Here is a 19,737-nt window from a genome sequence, read left to right as displayed (position 1 = left end):
TTACAATATGCAATCACTACTTATAGTATCCAAAACCAACACGTGTAATCATCAAGCAGTTATCTTCTCTTTGTCTCCCTTCTACTTAAGCTTTCTACCAACCGTTCAGCAATACTGCCAGCCTTGACGTGGCCTATGACAACCGCATTGTTGTCTGGAGTGTTGACTAGTTCGATCCCCAAGTTGTGGCAGTGTGGTCCTTCTATCTCCACCAGTAGCGGACCCTGTGCTGCCCGGACGTGACTCATTACATTCACATCGTACTCCACACATAGCAAGCTGATGGGACTGGAAACACAAAATATTTTAGAGTTTTGGTTTTACTCTTTACTATTTAGGTAGTGTACACAAGCAATTGGTTGTTTGTAAAGATACTATAACAATACCAAAAAATATTATATAGAACTCAGAAACTATCTTTGGTTTCAGAATTTTAAATCTGATCAAATGTGTTCAAAAATAGTTTGAGTATCAAAAGATTGTGTTTACCTTGTAGTTGCTCTGAGTCGGTTTTGCGCCTCTGACAATGACACGGAGCTCAGCGTATGACCATCCACAGAGATCAGTCTGTCTCCTACTTTAATAGAGCCTTCACTGCAATAGACATTTTCATTAGGCATATTTGGGTAAAAAATGTATATGTAATGTATGTAGTTTTACTAAGACAGTATCAAAGTGTGTTGGTCTGCAAAATTACAAAAATATAAATTTCCACATCAAAAATTAAATTTAAAAATGTTTTTAACTAACATAGTTAAACTTTATTTCTTCTTCCTTGATCTCTATTAAATCGTGTTCTTTTGCCAATCTAGTATCTTTCAAATCAATAATTTTTTAATACAAACCACCTTAACATAGTTTTGTTACAAAACTACAAAAACCATTTTCCTCATTAGTACAGTAGAAATAGTGTTTGAGGTGGAACTAATTGCAACATAAATTATTCCAGTTAGAAATGGTAGGTAATACACTTATATAAAACATACTAAAAATATACATTTGTACTGTTACGCAAAATACGGTTTTTTGGCCGCCATTTAAAAAAAGTGTAAAATTTTAAATTATTGTTAAAAAATCTGGCTTGGTATCAAATTATAGAAAATTTCATGCGGGAAAAGAATATAATGGTTGAATTTAAAATATACTGTTAACAGTGATGCACTATGGGCAAAAAAAGGTGCGTTTAAAAACGTGGCATTTGAAAAGTTTTTTATTTATAAGTTATTTTATACTTTTAAAATTTGTGTTTTTTTTTCATTTTTGACCCTTAAAACGTAACATTTCCCAATTTCTTTCTAGACCTTTTTAAAGAGCTTAAAAAACAAATAGTTAAGTATATTAAAGGGTTTTTGTACGGTTATTGGTAACGGGGAAAATTCTAAAAGTTGGAAATTTAAAATCCCCATGCTATTCTTATGGAGAATATGGTAAAAAGTTGTAGTTTCCTTGTTTATGGATATATTTTGATAAAACTTTGCAGATTTATTTATTTTATAATAAACAATTAATATTTTACAAAAAAAAACACACTTAATTAGTTTCCTTGTAGCAGCAAACCTTGGTACTCGTTTCGTTAAACCTAATGTTATTTATTTAATAGACTAGCAACAGAGCCCATTGTGGTTAAATACAACGGTCTCTAGTAAAATAATAGTTATGAAATCCATACACCACTTTGCTCACTAATACTTGGTACAGATTAAAGCTTATAACATTATAATCACGCACTTAACATAAGAAACACACTTTAAAAACAAATGCAAATTGTTAACAACAATATTTAATCAAAGAAAAATCAATTAAATAACAATAAAAAAATAAGCTGTTAAATTATTAACTCATTTTTCGTATGATTAGATTATGCATACTGGTAAACCAATTATTGCCATCTATAAAAATAATTGGTTTTTCTTTTCCGAGTCGGAGCTCTTCTACTAGACCGATTTTCATAATTTTTGCCTTAATCCGGGTTTACACTATGTAGCTAAACCTGCCACATAGCAGATTTGTGTAACATCTAGCAAAGTTTATATAACATTTGCTAGAAGTAGAAAAAGTAACTTTCCAAAAGTGCTATATAACACTGCTAACTTATATGTAGCAGATCCTGCTATATACAGTAGAGTCCCGCAAACTCGGCACTCGATAACCCGGCAGTCTGGATAACTCGGCAATCACCTGGTCAGATAATTAGTGATTTTTTGAGTCCGAGTTAAACATGGACACAAGCCAGCTCAAGTATAATCATTTGCAACTCGTACTAAGGATTTGTTGTACTATATTTGATGACTTAATACTGACTTGTAATATAAATCTAATTAAAAAAAGCGGTTAAAAAGCTCAAAAATTGTATTGTCCTTATTTTTAACCCTAGTTCTCAATAACCCGGCATTTCACAAACTCGGCACCCTTCCAGTCCACATTACGCCGAGTTTGCGGGACTCTACTGTAGAGCTAAAATTGTGCTATCCATCAGGAGTCGGTAAATATCAAAAGAAATACGTGCTACATCCAACATTGCTATATGTATAAATGATATACATATATTTTTCATCTAGCATCTGCTATACGTAGCATTTAGTGCACACAGTTCACAGTTATAGCCTCCTGGGTGCGAACGGTTTTGCTCAGCGATCTTTGTTTACAATGGAAGGACTGGAAACGGAAAGTGACAGTGCCTAGGATCGGGATGATATTATAAACATAATTGAACTGTTCCGTGGACAACCGGCGTTGTGATCATACGTAAAACGTTTTTGAAGTTACCGTCACCTTATCTAGCGTTTTAATTATGGATTGTCAGCGTATTCATCATCATTAAGGTCCCGTAATAAATCTGTTACACTGTACTTATTTCTCGAAGCAAGAAGCGGTCAAACCTAAAACTTGCTAAAATCTTCGCTCCCGTCTGTCTCTCTCTCTCTCTCTGACTTCCAAGATCACCACGATAGCTGCCACGAACAATGTCTCCTCAGCGCACATTTCGATACGGAATGCGAATGAGGTTGTACTACATATTATAACATATAGCACGAGCACCAGAATCACTAAAATTGTTTGTAAATTTTTCATACAGCAAAAGTTATAAAGCAATGTTATATAGCAAAAGTTATATAGCAGGTTTTGCTACATAGTGTAAATCCGGCTTTAAACTAAAGCTATGGACGCACCATAGATTTGCTATTAAGCATCAGCACTCATTTGGACGTATATTTTGAGTTATGCACAAACTGCCTCCCTGTACATTACTTACGGGAGTTAAATTTGTTTTTTTCGAGTTCGTTTGGCTCTTCTACCGGACCGATTTTTATAATTTTGGTCTCAAAGCTAAGCAAGCACATATTTGTCATCATTAATCCATCAAATGTATTACCCTACAAAAACAATTAAATTGGATTTTTTTCACAATTTTTACTTCAATTAAAAATGTATTCTAGCAGTTACATTATCCTATATGTTTTTATCTAAAAATATTCAGTGAAATACCAGATTCCATTGGAATTATTGATTATTGAGATCGGACGTACCTAAAGCACACTGCTAAAACATATACGACCCAAATTGTTTAAAAATGTAGTTATCTATCATCGATTTATAGTTAAAAAGATCTTGCTTGCAACCTCAACAGTACCTAGGCTAATTGTCGACGTTGACGGGTTTCACCTAGCAAATCTAAAAAAATCATACTTTCATAATTATTTGAAAATCTACACGAATTGCTTTCCAATGACCCATTAGTTAATAAAATCAGTCCAGTAGAACTCTATAGATTTAGTTGTACAAATATTTTTAAAACTGAATTACTAGATTTAAATGAAAATCAATTAAGACAAATGGAAATTCGTTTAGTCTGCAGGTTTGCTGTGGCGGGGGTATTTTGTACTACAATCGTATTTCTAAATAGTGCTTACTATTATAACATTTTTCAGCATTACATTTCCTATAATTTGATACCCAAAAAGTTATTTTTACTAATATTAAATTTTTGACACTTTTTTAAGATGGTGGCCAAAAAACATATTTTGCGCCACAGTACGGATGTATATTTTTAGTATGTTGATTAGAAGCATACTACCTACCATTCACAGCAAAAATCATTTCTGTTGCAATTAGTTCCACCTTAAGCTATATTTTCGATTATTTCTACTGCACTACATACCACATTCATAATTATTATTATTTGAGTTAAAATATACCTTAGGATCAAGCTATGCTTGAGTTTCACTGCAATTGGTAATAAACGTTATAATTTATTACCAATTAATGTAGGTTTTACTAGTGTACTCTACGACACCAACTATTTTATTTTTTGCATTTTTAAGTGATTAATGATAGCAAAAAATTCTATATAAAGACCTTCAATTTGGTTCTCACCAAAAAAAATATGAGGAAGAAACAGCACAAATGGAACCCCTGCAGTGAAAAATCAAAATAACACAATATCCAAACACAACTAGACAGATTTTTTTTTGTCAGAGTAATAAAAAAAAATATAAATATAATCACTGTTACTACTAGCTCCAAATATGGGCTAATGTTGAATAACATTTAATAACAGTACATTCTAAATTCTGTTAGATTACTCTATTTCACTAATGTCATTTTCAAAATTAACTTGTCAAGCTCATAGAAGAGATATCTACTGTACTTCCATTGTCAATTATATCTTAAATGTGTCCATTAGTTTATGAACCCCATTTTCACGGTCACCTGTCTGCAGGTCCCCCGGGTTTGACCTGTGTGATAGTGAGAGGTCGGGAGAGTGCCGGGTCAGGATGAGCTCCTCCCCGGAGTGTGATCCCGAGACTCCCGTTGCTGTCTCGCTCTATCGACACGTTCATCACCCTCCTCACCACCTGCACGTTACTCATCTGTTCCTCCTCTGGAACATTTATAAAAATTGTTAGAATAAATAGTAAATGTTGTCTTAAAGAGCAGGAAAGACCTTTGAGGACTTGTGATTTCAGTAATGGCCTGATGTGTAATAACTTTCAAGTTGTCAGGACAGATATTCGTCCTCATGTACTGTGATTGTTGTGAAGTCCTTACTAAAAACCAGCATCAAACAAACATACATTACCACAAAATGTCTGGGTTTTCTCTCATAGTTTAATCATGTATCTAAATAATAACCAGGCTACATGAACCAACTTGAACCAAAATATTTTTTTGTATATGAATCTAATACAAAATTAAAATAGTTACAGAAACTGAAATGTGTCATTGTATTATTTGCTTGTAAGTTTTAAATTGTTTCACCTTGAATTTAGTTACGGGAGAAAATCAACTGACAGGTCTATTAATAGTGTACAGTACATAAATAACTCCTAGATGCTCAAGCTTATTAATCATCTTCCCAGCCTTTCATTATTAATACAACAGATGAGGTGTGACTACCAGTAGACCTCAAACACAACTTTACGCCTATAACAACTTGTATAAACAAGATCTCGCTTAACGTATCACATGTTGCTCCTTTTATCTGAAATTTGTACTATTGTACGTCTACATCTTACAACCACAGAAATTGGATGACCACTTAATACTTTATACTTTTCGATGAAATGGCGACCATACAAAGTAGGTATTTTAAGCCAAGTATGAATGGAGATGAGTTACCACTGTGGATTAAAAGGTAAACGCTAGACTTCCAGTTTGTTACTCATTTAAGCCCCTTTCGTTGTGAATTTTCTCAAAAGATAACAATCGTATGTTTATATTTTCACTCCAATAAGTCTAACCTCACCAAGGGTTTTAACACAGCTTTGAAAAAACATACTATATACTTCATTCACAAAATTTAGACGGTTTGAGGGGAATAGATTGTATCCCCTCCACCTCTACCTTTGAAATAACAGTTGACGGCTGATAGCTGATACATCGATTAATCTAAAAAATGTTGTGGGGGAACACAGGAAACCTTCCCCTTAAACATTCTAAATTTTTAAACTGACCGTACCAAAAGAGAACTATTTCTTGACAAAAAAATTAATACATGTTTACCAAAGAAATATTGTTGATGTGCAAACTATACAGGGTGATTGATATAAGTGTGCCAGCCGTTTTATTCGAAAACCATAAGAGATATCAAAAAAAGTTAAATGGTAAGTGCCTTGGACTTTTTATTTAAAAAATTGTAGTAAAGTCGAAAAAATTATTTTAGCCGCCATTTTTCCAATATGGCCGCCAACTTTGATTTTTCTTATAGAACACCAATTTTATTCTTGTGATTTTTTTTATAAACCTAACCGTTTCAAAGATAATAATGGTTTAAGTTGTGAAATTTTGAATGGTTTTCGAATAAAACAGCTGGCATCGAAACTCTTTCTCATGCAGAAATTTCAAAACTTTAACCATTACATATTATCTTTGAAACGGTTAGGTTTATAAAAAAAATCACAAGAAAAAAACCGTCTTAAAATTACATTTTCTACCAGAATACATCATAAAATACAGGGTGTTCCATAAGAAAATCAAAGTTGGCGGCCATATTGGAAAAATGGCGGATAAAATAATTTTTTTGACTTGACTACAATTTTTTAAATAAAAAATCCAAGGCACTTACCATTTAACTTTTTTTGATATCTGTAAGATAATATAAAATACTAATAAATGCTGCAAGTAAAGAATGTGTTTATTATTCAACAAGAGTCATCATCACCACAACAACAAACTAAATTATAAAACATATGTTAAATGCAAAGGCATATGAATGACACAACATCTCCCCTTCCTCATTATATTTACTCATATCTTATTGGTGGTCTGATAGTTCTGCTCGATCTTCTTATTCCATCATTGTGGTTTGGCTGCACCCTCCTTCCACGGTAGACATCGTCAGAATCATCATTCTCTTTTCATGGTAGGGGAATAAGATGCCATCTGTTTCGTCTTACATCATTCCCATTACTCAATGATATTATGTAGGATCGAGGTAGATTGGTTGTTGTTCTTATGGTTCCTTTCGCACTTATATCTTTAACCCAGACTCTCTCTCCTAAAGCTAAAGGTGGAAGTTCTTTGACGCCTCTTCTGTTGTCAAAGTTTTTCTTGACTCTGTCTCTTATTTTCTTGTCACAGTTTCGAAAGGATTCTATTTCATCTTTTCCAACCACTTGAAAGTCGTTGAGAGAAGGTAAAGTTGTTCTTAGTTTTCTACCATACAGCAGCTCTGCAGGTGATAACCCCGATTCCAATTTGGTGGTCCTGTAAGCCAATAGACCAAGATTGGGATCCGGACACTTTAGTAGAATCCTCTTGGCTATAGATACAGCGTTTTCAGCTTCTCCATTGGATTGAGGAAAGTGTGGACTACTAGTTACAGCTCTAAATCCGTACTCTTTTGCGAAACCTTTGAACTCGTCAGAATTAAACTGAGTACCTCCATCTGTACGAATTTCTAGAGGGATCCCGTGTCGTGCAAAAATGTTTTTCATCCTTCCAATAACTGCCGCTGAAGTCAAAGTATTGAGTTCGATGAGCTCTAAAAATCGTGAGAAATAATCTTGTATTACCAAATACCAGTTTTGGTTACATTTCAAAATATCTGCACGTAAATGGGTCCAAGGCTCTTGAGGAAGCTGTGTAGACATCAGAGGCTCCTTTCGCTGTAGTCTGTGTTCTATACATGTTGGACAATTTTCCACTCTAGTACTAATTTCTGTTGAACAGCCTGGCCACCAAACAGATTCTTGAGCACGCCGCCGACATTTCACTATACCAAATGTCCCTCATGTAATCTTGATAAGATTTCTTTTCTCAAGGCCTTTGGAATGAACATCCTCCTTCCCTTAACAATTAATCCATCTTCCAAAGCGAGTTCATTGCGATACTTCCAGAATACCGAATTTTTCCGCCATGTATTCTCTTGGGTGCATTTTAAGAGCTCCTGTCCTTCCGGGTCTTCATGTTGGGCATTCTTAATTTCCAACAGCCGTTTATCAGAAGAAGGCAATGCATCAATTATGCTTCTTACAAACATTTCTTCCTCCAGATTCTCGATAACCTCATTCTCCCGATCCATTGGTGAACTTTCAGGGCTTCTTGATAGTAAATCTGCAGTTACATTTTCTTTCCCCGCGATGTGAACAACTTCGTAGTCGAAATTTTGCAATCTCATACGAAAACGTTGCAGCCGAGAAGAAAGATCAGAGATCGGCTTTGAACCCATTATCTCAGTCAGAGGCTTATGATCTGTGTAAAGCTGGAACCTTTTACCAAGAATAAAGCTAGAAAATCTTTCGCAAGCCCAAGTTAAGCCGAGAGCTTCTTTTTCAATGGTAGCATATCTTGACTCTGTTTCTGTTAATGTCCTCGATGCAAATGCTAATGGACGCCAATCCTTTCCATCAAACTGCTCGATCACTGCCCCTAAACCATAAGATGACGAATCTGCCATTACACGGGTTTTCGCTTCTCTGTTGTAGTTGGCCAATACAGTATCATTAGCTACAACCTTCTTCAATTCCTTAAAAGCTTGTTCTTGAGGCTCATCCCAAGTCCATTCAACTCCTTTTTTAAGGAGACTTCTGATTGGTGCTGTTTTTTCAGCAAGACGAGGAACGAACTTTATTAATTGGTTTATCATTCCCAAAAACTGTCGAACCTCCGTTATACTCTGGGGGCTTTTCATGGCCAGAATAGCTTTAGTCTTCTCTGGGTCAATACTGACTCCCTGCGATGAGACAACGTGTCCGAGGAAAATCACACTTTCTACTCCAAACTTACATTTGTTTTTGTTTAACGTGATACCATTTTCTGAGAGTCTCTGTAGTACCAGTTTGACTCTGCTGTCATGTTCTGCTTCTGTCTTCCCCATTATCAAGATATCATCCGCTTGATTCACTACGCCTGGGATATCTGAAAGCATTTGACTCAGTCGGAATTGGAAAACCTCCGGTCCAGAACAGATTCCAAACGGAAGTCTCTTGAAGAAATATCGCCCGAATGGTGTAATGAACGTGGTGAGTTTAAATGAATCACTGTGAAGTGGAACCTGCCAGAATCCATTGGCGGCATCCAACTTAGTGAAAAGCTTACCTCCTTCCAACTTAGCTAGAGACTCATCCACTGATGATGCAACAATTCTCTTTTCACATGTTGTTTCAATTTTGTGTAATCAACACAGAGTCTAATTCTACCATCACTCCTTGGAACCACTACTACGGGAGAACACCAGTCAGTAGGTTCAGTTACTGGTTCTATTACACCATCAGCAAGCATCCTGTCCAATTCATATTTAACCTGTTTGTGAAGTGAGAAAGCCACCCTCCTCGGTGACATAACAGCATAAGGTTTTGCATCTTCGTGCAGCCTAATCTTGTATGGATGATTCATTCTACCCATGCCCTCAAACACTTTTGGATATTGACTCTGGAGTGATTCGCCATCTACAAGATTAACGTTAAACGTAAGTAACATCCAGTTTCAACAATGCATTTCTACTCATTAGAGGTGTACTTTGGGACGGCAAGACATATATGTCTTCTAATATTTGCTTATTGCCATACATAATTTCAGCTGAACAGACACCCACAACAGTCAATTTAGTCTGGCCCGGCCCAAAAAGAACTTTATGGGTTGGACGGATTACAAGTTTGAGGTCAAGTGCAAGTGTACTTCCCATAACAGAAACGTCTGCCCCAGAGTCCATCTTAAACTCTACTGGTTGACTATTTACCTTTACCACTACACTTGGACATTCACCCTGCTTAAAGTTTACTTCACCTAAATGTCCTTTTTTTTTTAATCAATCGAATCGTCTGAGTCAACTTCCTTAATCTCTTTTACCTCCTTTGGTTTGTTTGGACAACATTTTGCAAAGTGACCACGAAATTTGCACTTGGAACACTTTTCTCCAAAAGCAGGACATTCCCGAGGGCCATGAGTTGTTCCACAGCGACGACAGGAAAATGTTTTAGTAGTTTGAGCCACACGTTTATTATTATCAAAAGGTTTTGAACTTACCCCAAATACATCTTCCCTGGATGGTTTATCTCTAATTACAGCTTGCTGTTTAGACATTGCTTCTGCTTGACATACTCTCGTGATTGCCTTATGAAGGGTCAATGACTCGTCTAATTGTAGAGACTCTGATAAGTTTTGGTTATGAACACCAATAACAATTAAGTCTCGTACCAAACTGTCCTTGAGCTGTCCAAACTCGCAACTTTCCGCGAGTTTGTGCAAGTCATTGACAAAAGCATCCACCGGTTCACCTGCACTTTGCCTACATTTTAGAAATTTAGCTCTTTCGTAGACCAAATTTCTTTTAAGGCCTAAGTACCTCGCAAAGGCATTTACTACATCCTCATAACTTAACTCTTTTTCTTCGCCTAGTCCAAATGTTTCAAAAAGACCTTCACCTTCCTGCCCTAAAGTATATAAAAGGGTGCTTATTTGCTGGTGGTCCGGTTTTAGATACAACTCTGATGCCTGCCTGTAACGTTCAAACCGCTTAATCCATACAGGCCACATAGCTGGGTTGGTAAAATCAAATATGTCAGGAGCACTTAGTGGTGCCTGTAGACCTATCACTATTGGTGCTGGCTTTGATTGGGTACTAATCATTTTCATAGATTTATCAGAGCCTATTTGAAACTTACTTCTATGTCGAGGACCAACTGCCTCATCTCCAGAATCTTCAGTTGTAAACTCGTCCTCTTCCTTTTTTGACTTTCTAGAAGATTTCTTGTTAGGTCTTGGCATATTTTAAATGTTTATTTCACAACCTGACACCATGTAAGATAATATAAAATACTAATAAATGCTGCAAGTAAAGAATGTGTTTATTATTCAACAAGAGTCATCATCACCACAACAACAAACTAAATTATAAAACATATGTTAAATGCAAAGGCATATGAATGACACTACAATATCTCTTATAGTTTTCGAATAAAACGGCTGGCACACTTATATCAATCACCCTGTATAATTGTTTCTGCATACATACCATAAGACTGTGTGTCCCACTCGACACTGTGATTTGTATTGTTGTGAAGTTCAATGTTTTCTTGCCTGTTGTGGCTAATTTCCACCCTGGCAGGCATTTTTGGCTTTTCTTCTGACCTTTTGTCTCCAATGCCAGGACAAAGGGCTCGATCAATACTCCCTTAAAAGAAAACACTGATTTAAACTAATGAAATTGATAAAACATTAGATCTAAGAACATTCTTATTTTTTTGTCAATTTGAAAATGTCTTTAAGGAGGTCCTACTATCCCATGTTAATTTCTTAAACTTAAGGTACATTTTTCTAAAAAAGTATTTGAGTTAGGGATCTAACTTTGATATTGCTGAAAAGAGTGTATGTAATGAGTAACAGCTGGTAACTTTTTAAAATACCAATCGGGTAATTTTGTCGGGTAATTTTTTTTAAGAACAGCTGTTTTTATTTATTTTGATAATTATTTAAGAAGTAAATATTTTTAAAACTGTAGACCACATATATCAGAATATTATTAATGGAAAAAGTGCAGAAAGAAAGACCTGATTAAAAATGATAAAAAATTTAAGAACATAATCTTATATAGTTTGTGGTATAAAAAAATGCAAAATAAATAAATAAATAAATATTTAAATAAAATAAAAAAAAACAGCTGATTAAAAAATTAAGTACCCGATTGGTATTTTACAAAGTTACCAGCTGTAATTACTCATCAAACACTCATTTCAGCAACATCAAAGTTAGGTCCCTAACTCTAATACTTTTTTAGAAAAATGTACCCTAATTTGAAGAAATTAACATGGGATGGACCCCTTAAATGAGCTTTTTTTCAAACATGTGTTTTTCCAAGGTAGTGGCTTTTTACCAATGGATTTTTAGCAACAAAAACCCCTATTCAAAACATCCAACAAGATCTTTCACCTGGATGTTGAGGGAAATTGTGGAAACAAACATTTAATTTGCAAATTGACAGACACACATTGTTCTTAGGTTGACAATTTTGTTTGGCAAATAAATATTTTTTCAAGACACCACAATTAATTAGACCATTTATGTTTTGGGTAGATAGTTATTTGCACAAATGACAATCAATAAATATATTCTTACAAGGATTAAAATTTAATTTAAACCAGGCAAAATAAACCATTTAAGTTCGTGAAGAGAGTTAATAAATTCCCAATGTAAAGAATACTCTGAACTATAAGTTAAAAGTGCCATTGATTGTTTAATGGCAGTGATCAGTGAGGACCAATTAATGGGCCAATTGTGACCTCTGTAGCCATGTGTCCCATCTTTACTCCAGGTATAGTTGCAAGTGGTTATAGTGGAGAGGAGCAAATGAATTAACTTAAAACATTCTAACTGTAAAAGACTGTGAATACATGAAAAAGAGTTGAATCTTTATCCATGCTCTATATTTCCTTGAGCGTGTAAATAACAAATTAAGTGTCATATTTAATTCTGTTTGTCTATGGTGTCACCAACAGACACTTAAACAGACAGACATAAATATAAATGAGACTTGTTTTCTGGCTTTCTCACTGTCCTTTGAAACATAGAAATAACCAAAAACTTTATAAATCTATGCAATTTACAAGCAAAACTTGACCCCATTCTTAATTGTCGAAAAGCTTTAACTGTAAAATGTATTTTGTTAAAATGCACTTCACTCATTTAAAATGCTTAGGAAAATCAAATCTTAGAACTATACTAGCCTAATTATACAAAATGATGGTTTAATGAACGATTTATATTAATGACAATTATTATCATTAATTAATTATTGTGTTCTGTGAAAGTATGTGTTATACAAACAGCCAAAGATTGCTAACATGTGTTTTATTTATTTATGATCAGCTGAACACCGCGCCTGTCTGGTTTGGCATCTGGCATTCTTTGCTCCCGATCCTGTAGGTCCATTGATGGCAAGATTGGTTTAGCAATAATTAATTTCTTCTACATCAAGGTCGATTCACACACATCAGCCCAGTCACAGTTCCGTTACAGTCCAGTTGCAGTCCAGTTACAGTCCAGTCACAGTTGCATCCGCAATTTCTCAGTCAATTGTCCGTCAGTTGGTTTCAGTCAGTCTTCCGTCTCTAATATTTACAGTAATTTACAGTCAAAAAAATTAAATTTTAAACCTATATTCTATTTAATTATCATTGTCCATCTTGTTGATTGTTACAAAGAGTACTCAAAATGCAAACGCAACCATTTAAATAACAATAACACTATTTTCTAACCTCAAACACTTCCGTCAGGCGTCCGAACAATCAAAAAGTATCGTTGGAAAGAAATCTGAAATTGACTGACGGATGCCAGCAGAGTGACTGACGGGACTGCAACGGATGAGTGTAGATAGCGCAATAGAAAATCCATCAAAGAATATTTTTGTTAACTGTGACGTGCCTGAAGTGACTGGACTGCAACGTGCCGTAACTGATGTGTGTGAATCGACCTTTATTCGATTTGTTTTCAATTATCTTTCAATTTATTTCCAGTTACCTTAATTTTTAACTCTAACCTAAACGTTTTGTAAACAAATAACTTCCTAATTTGTATATTACAAACTTAGTAAATATTTATAACTCCTTAATGTGTTTTTCAGTTTACGTCAATATTTTCGGAAAGCGGTTTCTATATTCAACGCGTTTCTGCTGCCAGTCTGCGACGGAAGCCCAGCTGATACTTATGATCGAAGCAGGACGGAATTAGGCTCAGTCACTTGGCTAGGCTCCACCAAACGTCACTTACCCAGCTGATTGTTTCCAAACACTGCTCAGCGCTCAGCCTACCTTGTTGCCAAACTTCCAACTTCCTCTGCTGCGAGATTTGAATCTACGGTATATAAATTGACTACTTTTACACATTGGCGGCTGTTCAAATTCGTCAGCGCTGTGTCCGCTTTACGCTCAATTACTGAATTTGTTCCGCCGTCAGCCAAGAATACACCTAGACTAACGTCAGAACACAGGTTACAAACTGGAACGGCTTCGAATGTTTTACAAGTGTGGTGCGTACGTAGAATACTTAGTTGCTCCTGGTTTTGAGAGTGGAATCAGTAACGTGAAGTTTGGTATTCAGGTTGGAGGTTGGATGCTTTTGGTTTAAGGCTGAAGAGAAAACAAAGCTGGAAATCCAAAGGTTTAATGTTTAGTATGTCACATCAAACTAGAAGAAGTGACTTTGGGAAATGTTCGTAGGGGTTTTGTTAAGTGTGTTGTTTTTATGTTTGTTCGTGTAGGCGAGTGTATGCAATCGTAATCTATTAATTGTTACCTCTTATACCTTAACAGTCGTGTATAACAAGTACTAGTATTTTCCGTTGAAGTAGGTTTCTCCTTTGAATCGTAAGGTTGCCTGTTTGGTCTAAAGAAAATTTGTAATGGGGTCCTGACCAAGGTTAAAATAGTACTAAGAGAGTATTTGGGATTGTTTCGACCGGTTTCCGGTTAACAATATTCTTGTTAAATATTCGATAGTGTATTTGTTGTTATTGCTCGTTGACGAATGTACGGAAAGACCGTCATTGACTACAAAAAAATGACAATACTAATTTAAGTTGTGTATTGAAACTGAATTATATACAAAGTCCGTAGCAATTCCATGCAAACAATTCTTAGTTTTTTATGCTATTGAAAAACTAAATACGAGAGATAATATAACCGAGCTAGATTAACCAAAAGTTGACCTAAACAGAAATCGGATATGGTATGGAATCCCGAATCATACTAGCGCAGCCAAAGTCATTAGTACATAACCATAAACTATTATACGGCAATTCAAACTATATTTATTCACCAACAACAAAGACGTACAACCAACCTATAACTAACCCTCTTTGTCCCTGAACCGTAACTGAAGGCGTGGAGAGTTGAAACGCAGTGATCGGAACAGACCGGAACAATCGCTTAGCTGTTAGTGTTGACAGGCTCTTGTTAGTAGTTGTGATTGCATTTACAACTACAGTCTGCGCATGCGAATCGCCAGTTTGCTACTCAATAGCAGGGTTATGTTTATGTGGACAGGAAGTTGCTCGGGTCGTTGCAATCGTACAACCATCCTTGTGACGTCGTCCTGTAATTTGTCATGTAGAGAGATCGTAGACCTTGTCATGGCTGAGGTTAATACTGATTGATGGTCTTGGACTAAATTAGTTATTTTTGGTTTTTGGGTGGATGTTGAATTTTCATGCCTAACTTGTTCCTAACGAGTTTGTCTCCCTTCGTCACTTTTAGGGTGGATGAAAAGTTTGGTAATAGTGAATTAGAGTATTTTACACAGGTTAGGATTGAAATTCCAGCTATCACCAATGACTTTTTAGTTTTGCCATAATCGTAATGGTGGTTTGAAACCTAACTTTGCCCAACTAGAAAACAATAGAAGTTATATGAGAATTTTCTAAAAGCCACGAGGCAATTAATTAATTAGTGGGTATCGGTCCAATTGTTCGTATTCCCAATCAGAGCAAACGTCGACTTATGAAAAATAAAATAGTCATTCTAAAACCCCACCTTCCATAATGTGAGGGTGCGTAGCCAGAAACTTCATAAACATTTTGATGACCCACAAGTATTTTCATGAGGCAAGAGCTTTAGGATACAAAGCACGCTTTATATAAAAACACATACTTTCTGGCAAAGAACCGAGCTAAAAATTCTCCACAGGTTTGTCAATTTTAGAGTAGTTTGTGACACTCCTACTAGAGAATCATCTGAATTCGAACTTGGTGGGAAATACATCGAGATTACGGGCAGCTGCGATAGCAATTATTACATCATTCCTTAAATAGCACAAGGATAAAGGATAATGAAAACGTAACAGTAAAGAAACATAATTGCTCAAACACCATTACAAAGGGGATCCTTGCACTTTCCATTTGGCATACCAATCGGACAGTCCGTTGGAGCGATTATACATAAAGGATCAAGCTTAAAATATGTAGTAAATTTTTAGGGTTATATATTATGACTATTAGTAGAAGAATTAAAAAAAGTTTTAATCGCAAAACCAATTTGATTATTTCGTTTTCAAATATCTCTCGTAAATTAAATTGCTTCAAAACATGTGTATTTTTCATTGTTTGAAAAAAAGAATCGTTCTATGTGTTAGTATCTAAACATGCAAGTGATATACTGCATTATTTCCTAATTAATTGTTGCCAGGCCCATATTTTAATCGAAAGAACGCATGCGTGAAGTGTTCTCATGCAGCCTAGGCGTGCCTGCGTACTAACGGAAGGGCGTCGGTTAAGTATGACATGATGTACTTACATTTGTGAGACCGGCGGTTGGTGGTGACTATCGGAGGCTTCTTGGCGGAGGCAGGAGAGCCGGGGGTGGCGGGGGCAGTGGAGGCGGTTAAGTCCAAGTGGGGAGGACCAGCAGATCCTCCCTCTACCTTACGTCCCCGCAGGTTGGATAACTTCAGCGACGCGAACATTCCAGAGTCATTGCAAGTGTGGTAATTTCACAGAAATAAATAGTTCACCCTTACACCAATAATGTTAGTTCACATACCTATTGCACTCTCCACTCTTTCGCACTTCACTGATACAATTATTGCAATTGATTGTGTGATAGTCGAGTCCTATCTTTTTTAACTTGAATTCACGCTGTAGCTGATTCACATTAAGAAACACTTTCTGATGATAGGTATTCTTCCTGGGTTTTATTTCAGTTTCTTCGTTTTATTCACTGAAGCTTCAGTTTCTGGCGGTATCCATTGGATTCTTCAGTTTGGGCACTGGAGGTAAGATCTGTGTTGGACTTTCACTGGTTCATCGTGGAAGTTGTGATTATCTGAAACAAACAATTAATTGAAAGTTAGTGAAAATGCCATAAAACATACAAAGTGTTTTGAACAGTAGGCATTATATTCCCACGTTAAAGGTGTGGCTGACGAAACAGAATCACCTACTTCAACTGAGCCATCTACGTTCTGTTAAGTACCAATAAACGGTTGACAATTTGACCTTGCCAAGCTGAAAGGACTTTTCGTAAACTAACACATCTTGTCTTAAAAAACTAAGGCCATTTCCAAGAAATTCTTTTTGGGAGGGAGTCAGCAGGGTCGTGAATTCACCGCATCTATGAGTAGAGCGTTATGTTATAGTACATTAATGCATTACACAATGGTGTAAAATATAGAACTTCGAATACGTCGTTTATCTTATAATTTAACTTGTATTTTTTCAACCTAGAATTAATTTGGATCACTTTTTACCACTATATTTTGGGATACGAGGAATGTTTGACCTTATCGCAAACTTTGTAGCTTAAAAGACAACAGCGAAATTGATCTCCAAAAGCGATTGAACTCGATGAGTTGTTGATTTGGTTGTGACAAAAACTAGCAGCAGAGGTCCATACACATTATATGGAAATATTCGTCATCCAATGCTATAATGATTAAATAAGTACATATTTTACAGAATCTCATCAATTCTCATAGAAACGCTACTTTTTGAACTGTGACAATATCACACTACGAACGATCTTCGTGACAACTTCCTGCAGCGGATGTTCACAGTCGGAGCTGCAGTTTTGGTTTGTGTAAAACAGAGCGATCGACACCCGACACGGCAACACTAAATGCAGCGATTACTGCTTTGTGCTTTGTTTGAGCGTCGAGTGTTGTGAACGCTCGCTCTCAAACACTCTCAATAACCTTCGATCACAACCGCGATTACTCTCATTTCAGCGGCGCTACTTAAAACACTTTTAGCGGGATTTTCTACTCTCAGAAACAGTTCGTCTCAATCGACAAGCAAAAAGCAAAGTATTTGCAAAATCTTCTATTATCTATATCTATACTTATTTAATACGCAAGCAGGTTTTTTGTGACAATTACTCCTCCGAAACTACTAAACCAATTAACATGTTTTTGGTGTCATTGGAAAGAGCGTAACGTGAAATTGTGCAGGAAACTTTCTTTTTAAGGAAATAATTAGAGAGTGAGGCCCTGGGGCCCTTTAAAGTTTCGTATTTATCCATAAGATTAACATGGAAAACAAAATTTGTTATGGAACTCCAGCTGTTGTCAGAAATTAAGAGTGAAATATTTATTGATGGTATCCATGGTAACAAAGAACAAACCTACAAAATTTAAAAATGTAAACAAGCAGAACTAACTGTCAAATTAATTTTGATTTCACAATTCCACACAGCTGGTTCAAACATATTAAATACTGCATGATTATTAGAACAGGAACGGCAGGGATCATAAACATTAATCAAATATGTCACTCGCCCGAATCATTTTTGTCTATGCCCGAATGTAAACATTTAACATTGATTAAATTGAACTGCCAAACTATATGTTAATGTCATTAGTATGGAATTCTTTCAACATCATTTGTTGATCGAGTTAGTTTCAATATTTTTGAACTGCTGTAATAATATTTTACAGGAAATAATTGTTAGATAAATTCGTGGATATAAGTAATAATTCAGATTCTTCAATCTTTGCTGTTATTAAAATTGTGTATCTGCAGCAAACCTTCAGTCTAAGTGAATTTCCATTTACTTGGCTTAATTAATACAAAGATTAATTATTCCCTTAAAATGGTCATTTTTCCTACTTAAATAACATTAATTTAATTTTAATATGAGTACTTAGGTTTGCTGCTACAGGGAAGATAGGTGTGTTTTTGTTGAAATGTTGATAGCTAAGTAATGATTGTTATTGGTTTGCCAATCCTGTAATACTTTACAATTGCTCGAATTCGAGCAACATGTACACTATAGTAATACCAGAAACAAAAGAACCCTCGGCCGTTTCGAGCCGCGCAGGTTTCAATGGTACGGCCCACCTACCTGCGCGAACCACGTGATCTTTTCGTTTCTGCGCAGGTTGTTTTGTTCGTGGTATATCTATAGTACTTATTTAATACGCAAGCAGGTTTTTTGTGACAATTACTCCTCCGAAACTACTGAACCGATTGACATGTTTTTGGTGTCATTGGAAAGAGGGTAACGTGAAGTTGTGCATGAAACTTTCATTTTAGGGAAATAATGAGAGATTGAGGCCCTGGAGCCCTTTAAAGTTTCGTATTTCTCCATAAGGATAACATGGGAGATAATTTTTATTTACAGAAACATATGTTTGTTACTTGAAAATAGTCAAAGTCTACTACATAATAATTTCTGTGTATTATGACTCTTAATGTATATCTACTACATTTCAATCGAGGATTGTGTGCCTTAAAGTTTACCCATAATGGATCTTACTACTTTATTTTAATGCTGGGAATAGTAAAATTTAGTGGAGGATAAGTTACCATGATTTAGAAAACTTTACTATAATAATTTGTGTATTTAAATCACAAATCTTTGACATTATTAATTCATTTGAAACTAAACAGCTGATCGACAAATCAAACAAATCATCTACTTCATGTGAATAATGTTATTACACAAACATAGTTTTTTTTTTTTTACCAATATCTTGAATCTTTTTCATTTGTGGGTGTATTTTGAGTTTGCAGTTATGAAAGCACCAAGCCAAGTATTTTATCTAATTTTCTTTACAAACTAACAGTATTAATGAATTACTACATGAACTTGACAAGTCAGGTAATTAATTGTCAGTATACGAAGGGGAAGAATAGTGGGTCCTTGAAAACAGACGAAGGCGGAGACACCCATCTAGAAAATCCAACTGAGTGTTATAGAGGTCAGTGGATTGCCAAGACACAGATTAGACTAATAAAAGGGGGCAGTGGTTTTATTGATGAGGAATATCGATACATCAAAAAGGGCCTCAATAATGGCACAAGGCTTCATG

The 19,737-nt window shown here is 35.5% G+C and overlaps 1 protein-coding gene across 1 annotated transcript in view; it reads right to left on the bottom strand.

The window, feature by feature from the left end:
- LOC128994577 (glutamate receptor-interacting protein 1-like) overlaps positions 1-19,737 on the bottom strand; it is a 41,204-nt gene that overhangs the window by 12,485 nt on the left and 8,982 nt on the right. The window contains exons 2-6 of the mRNA XM_054419226.1: positions 16,224-16,751; positions 10,955-11,113; positions 4,711-4,882; positions 490-594; positions 103-288 (exon numbers count right to left, since the gene is read on the bottom strand). Coding sequence (XP_054275201.1) covers positions 103-288; positions 490-594; positions 4,711-4,882; positions 10,955-11,113; positions 16,224-16,392 — 791 coding nt within the window. The 5' untranslated portion in view covers positions 16,393-16,751. The remainder of the gene's footprint in view (positions 1-102; positions 289-489; positions 595-4,710; positions 4,883-10,954; positions 11,114-16,223; positions 16,752-19,737) is intronic.

The sequence above is a fragment of the Macrosteles quadrilineatus genome, unplaced genomic scaffold (assembly GCF_028750875.1).
Source record: "Macrosteles quadrilineatus isolate MER2022 unplaced genomic scaffold, UCM_ALF_1.0 Scaffold_5__1_contigs__length_97177068, whole genome shotgun sequence".
NCBI lineage: Eukaryota > Metazoa > Arthropoda > Insecta > Hemiptera > Cicadellidae > Macrosteles > Macrosteles quadrilineatus.
The sequence above is the reverse complement of the archived record's forward strand: the minus strand, read 5'-3'. Positions and strand labels throughout refer to the sequence as shown.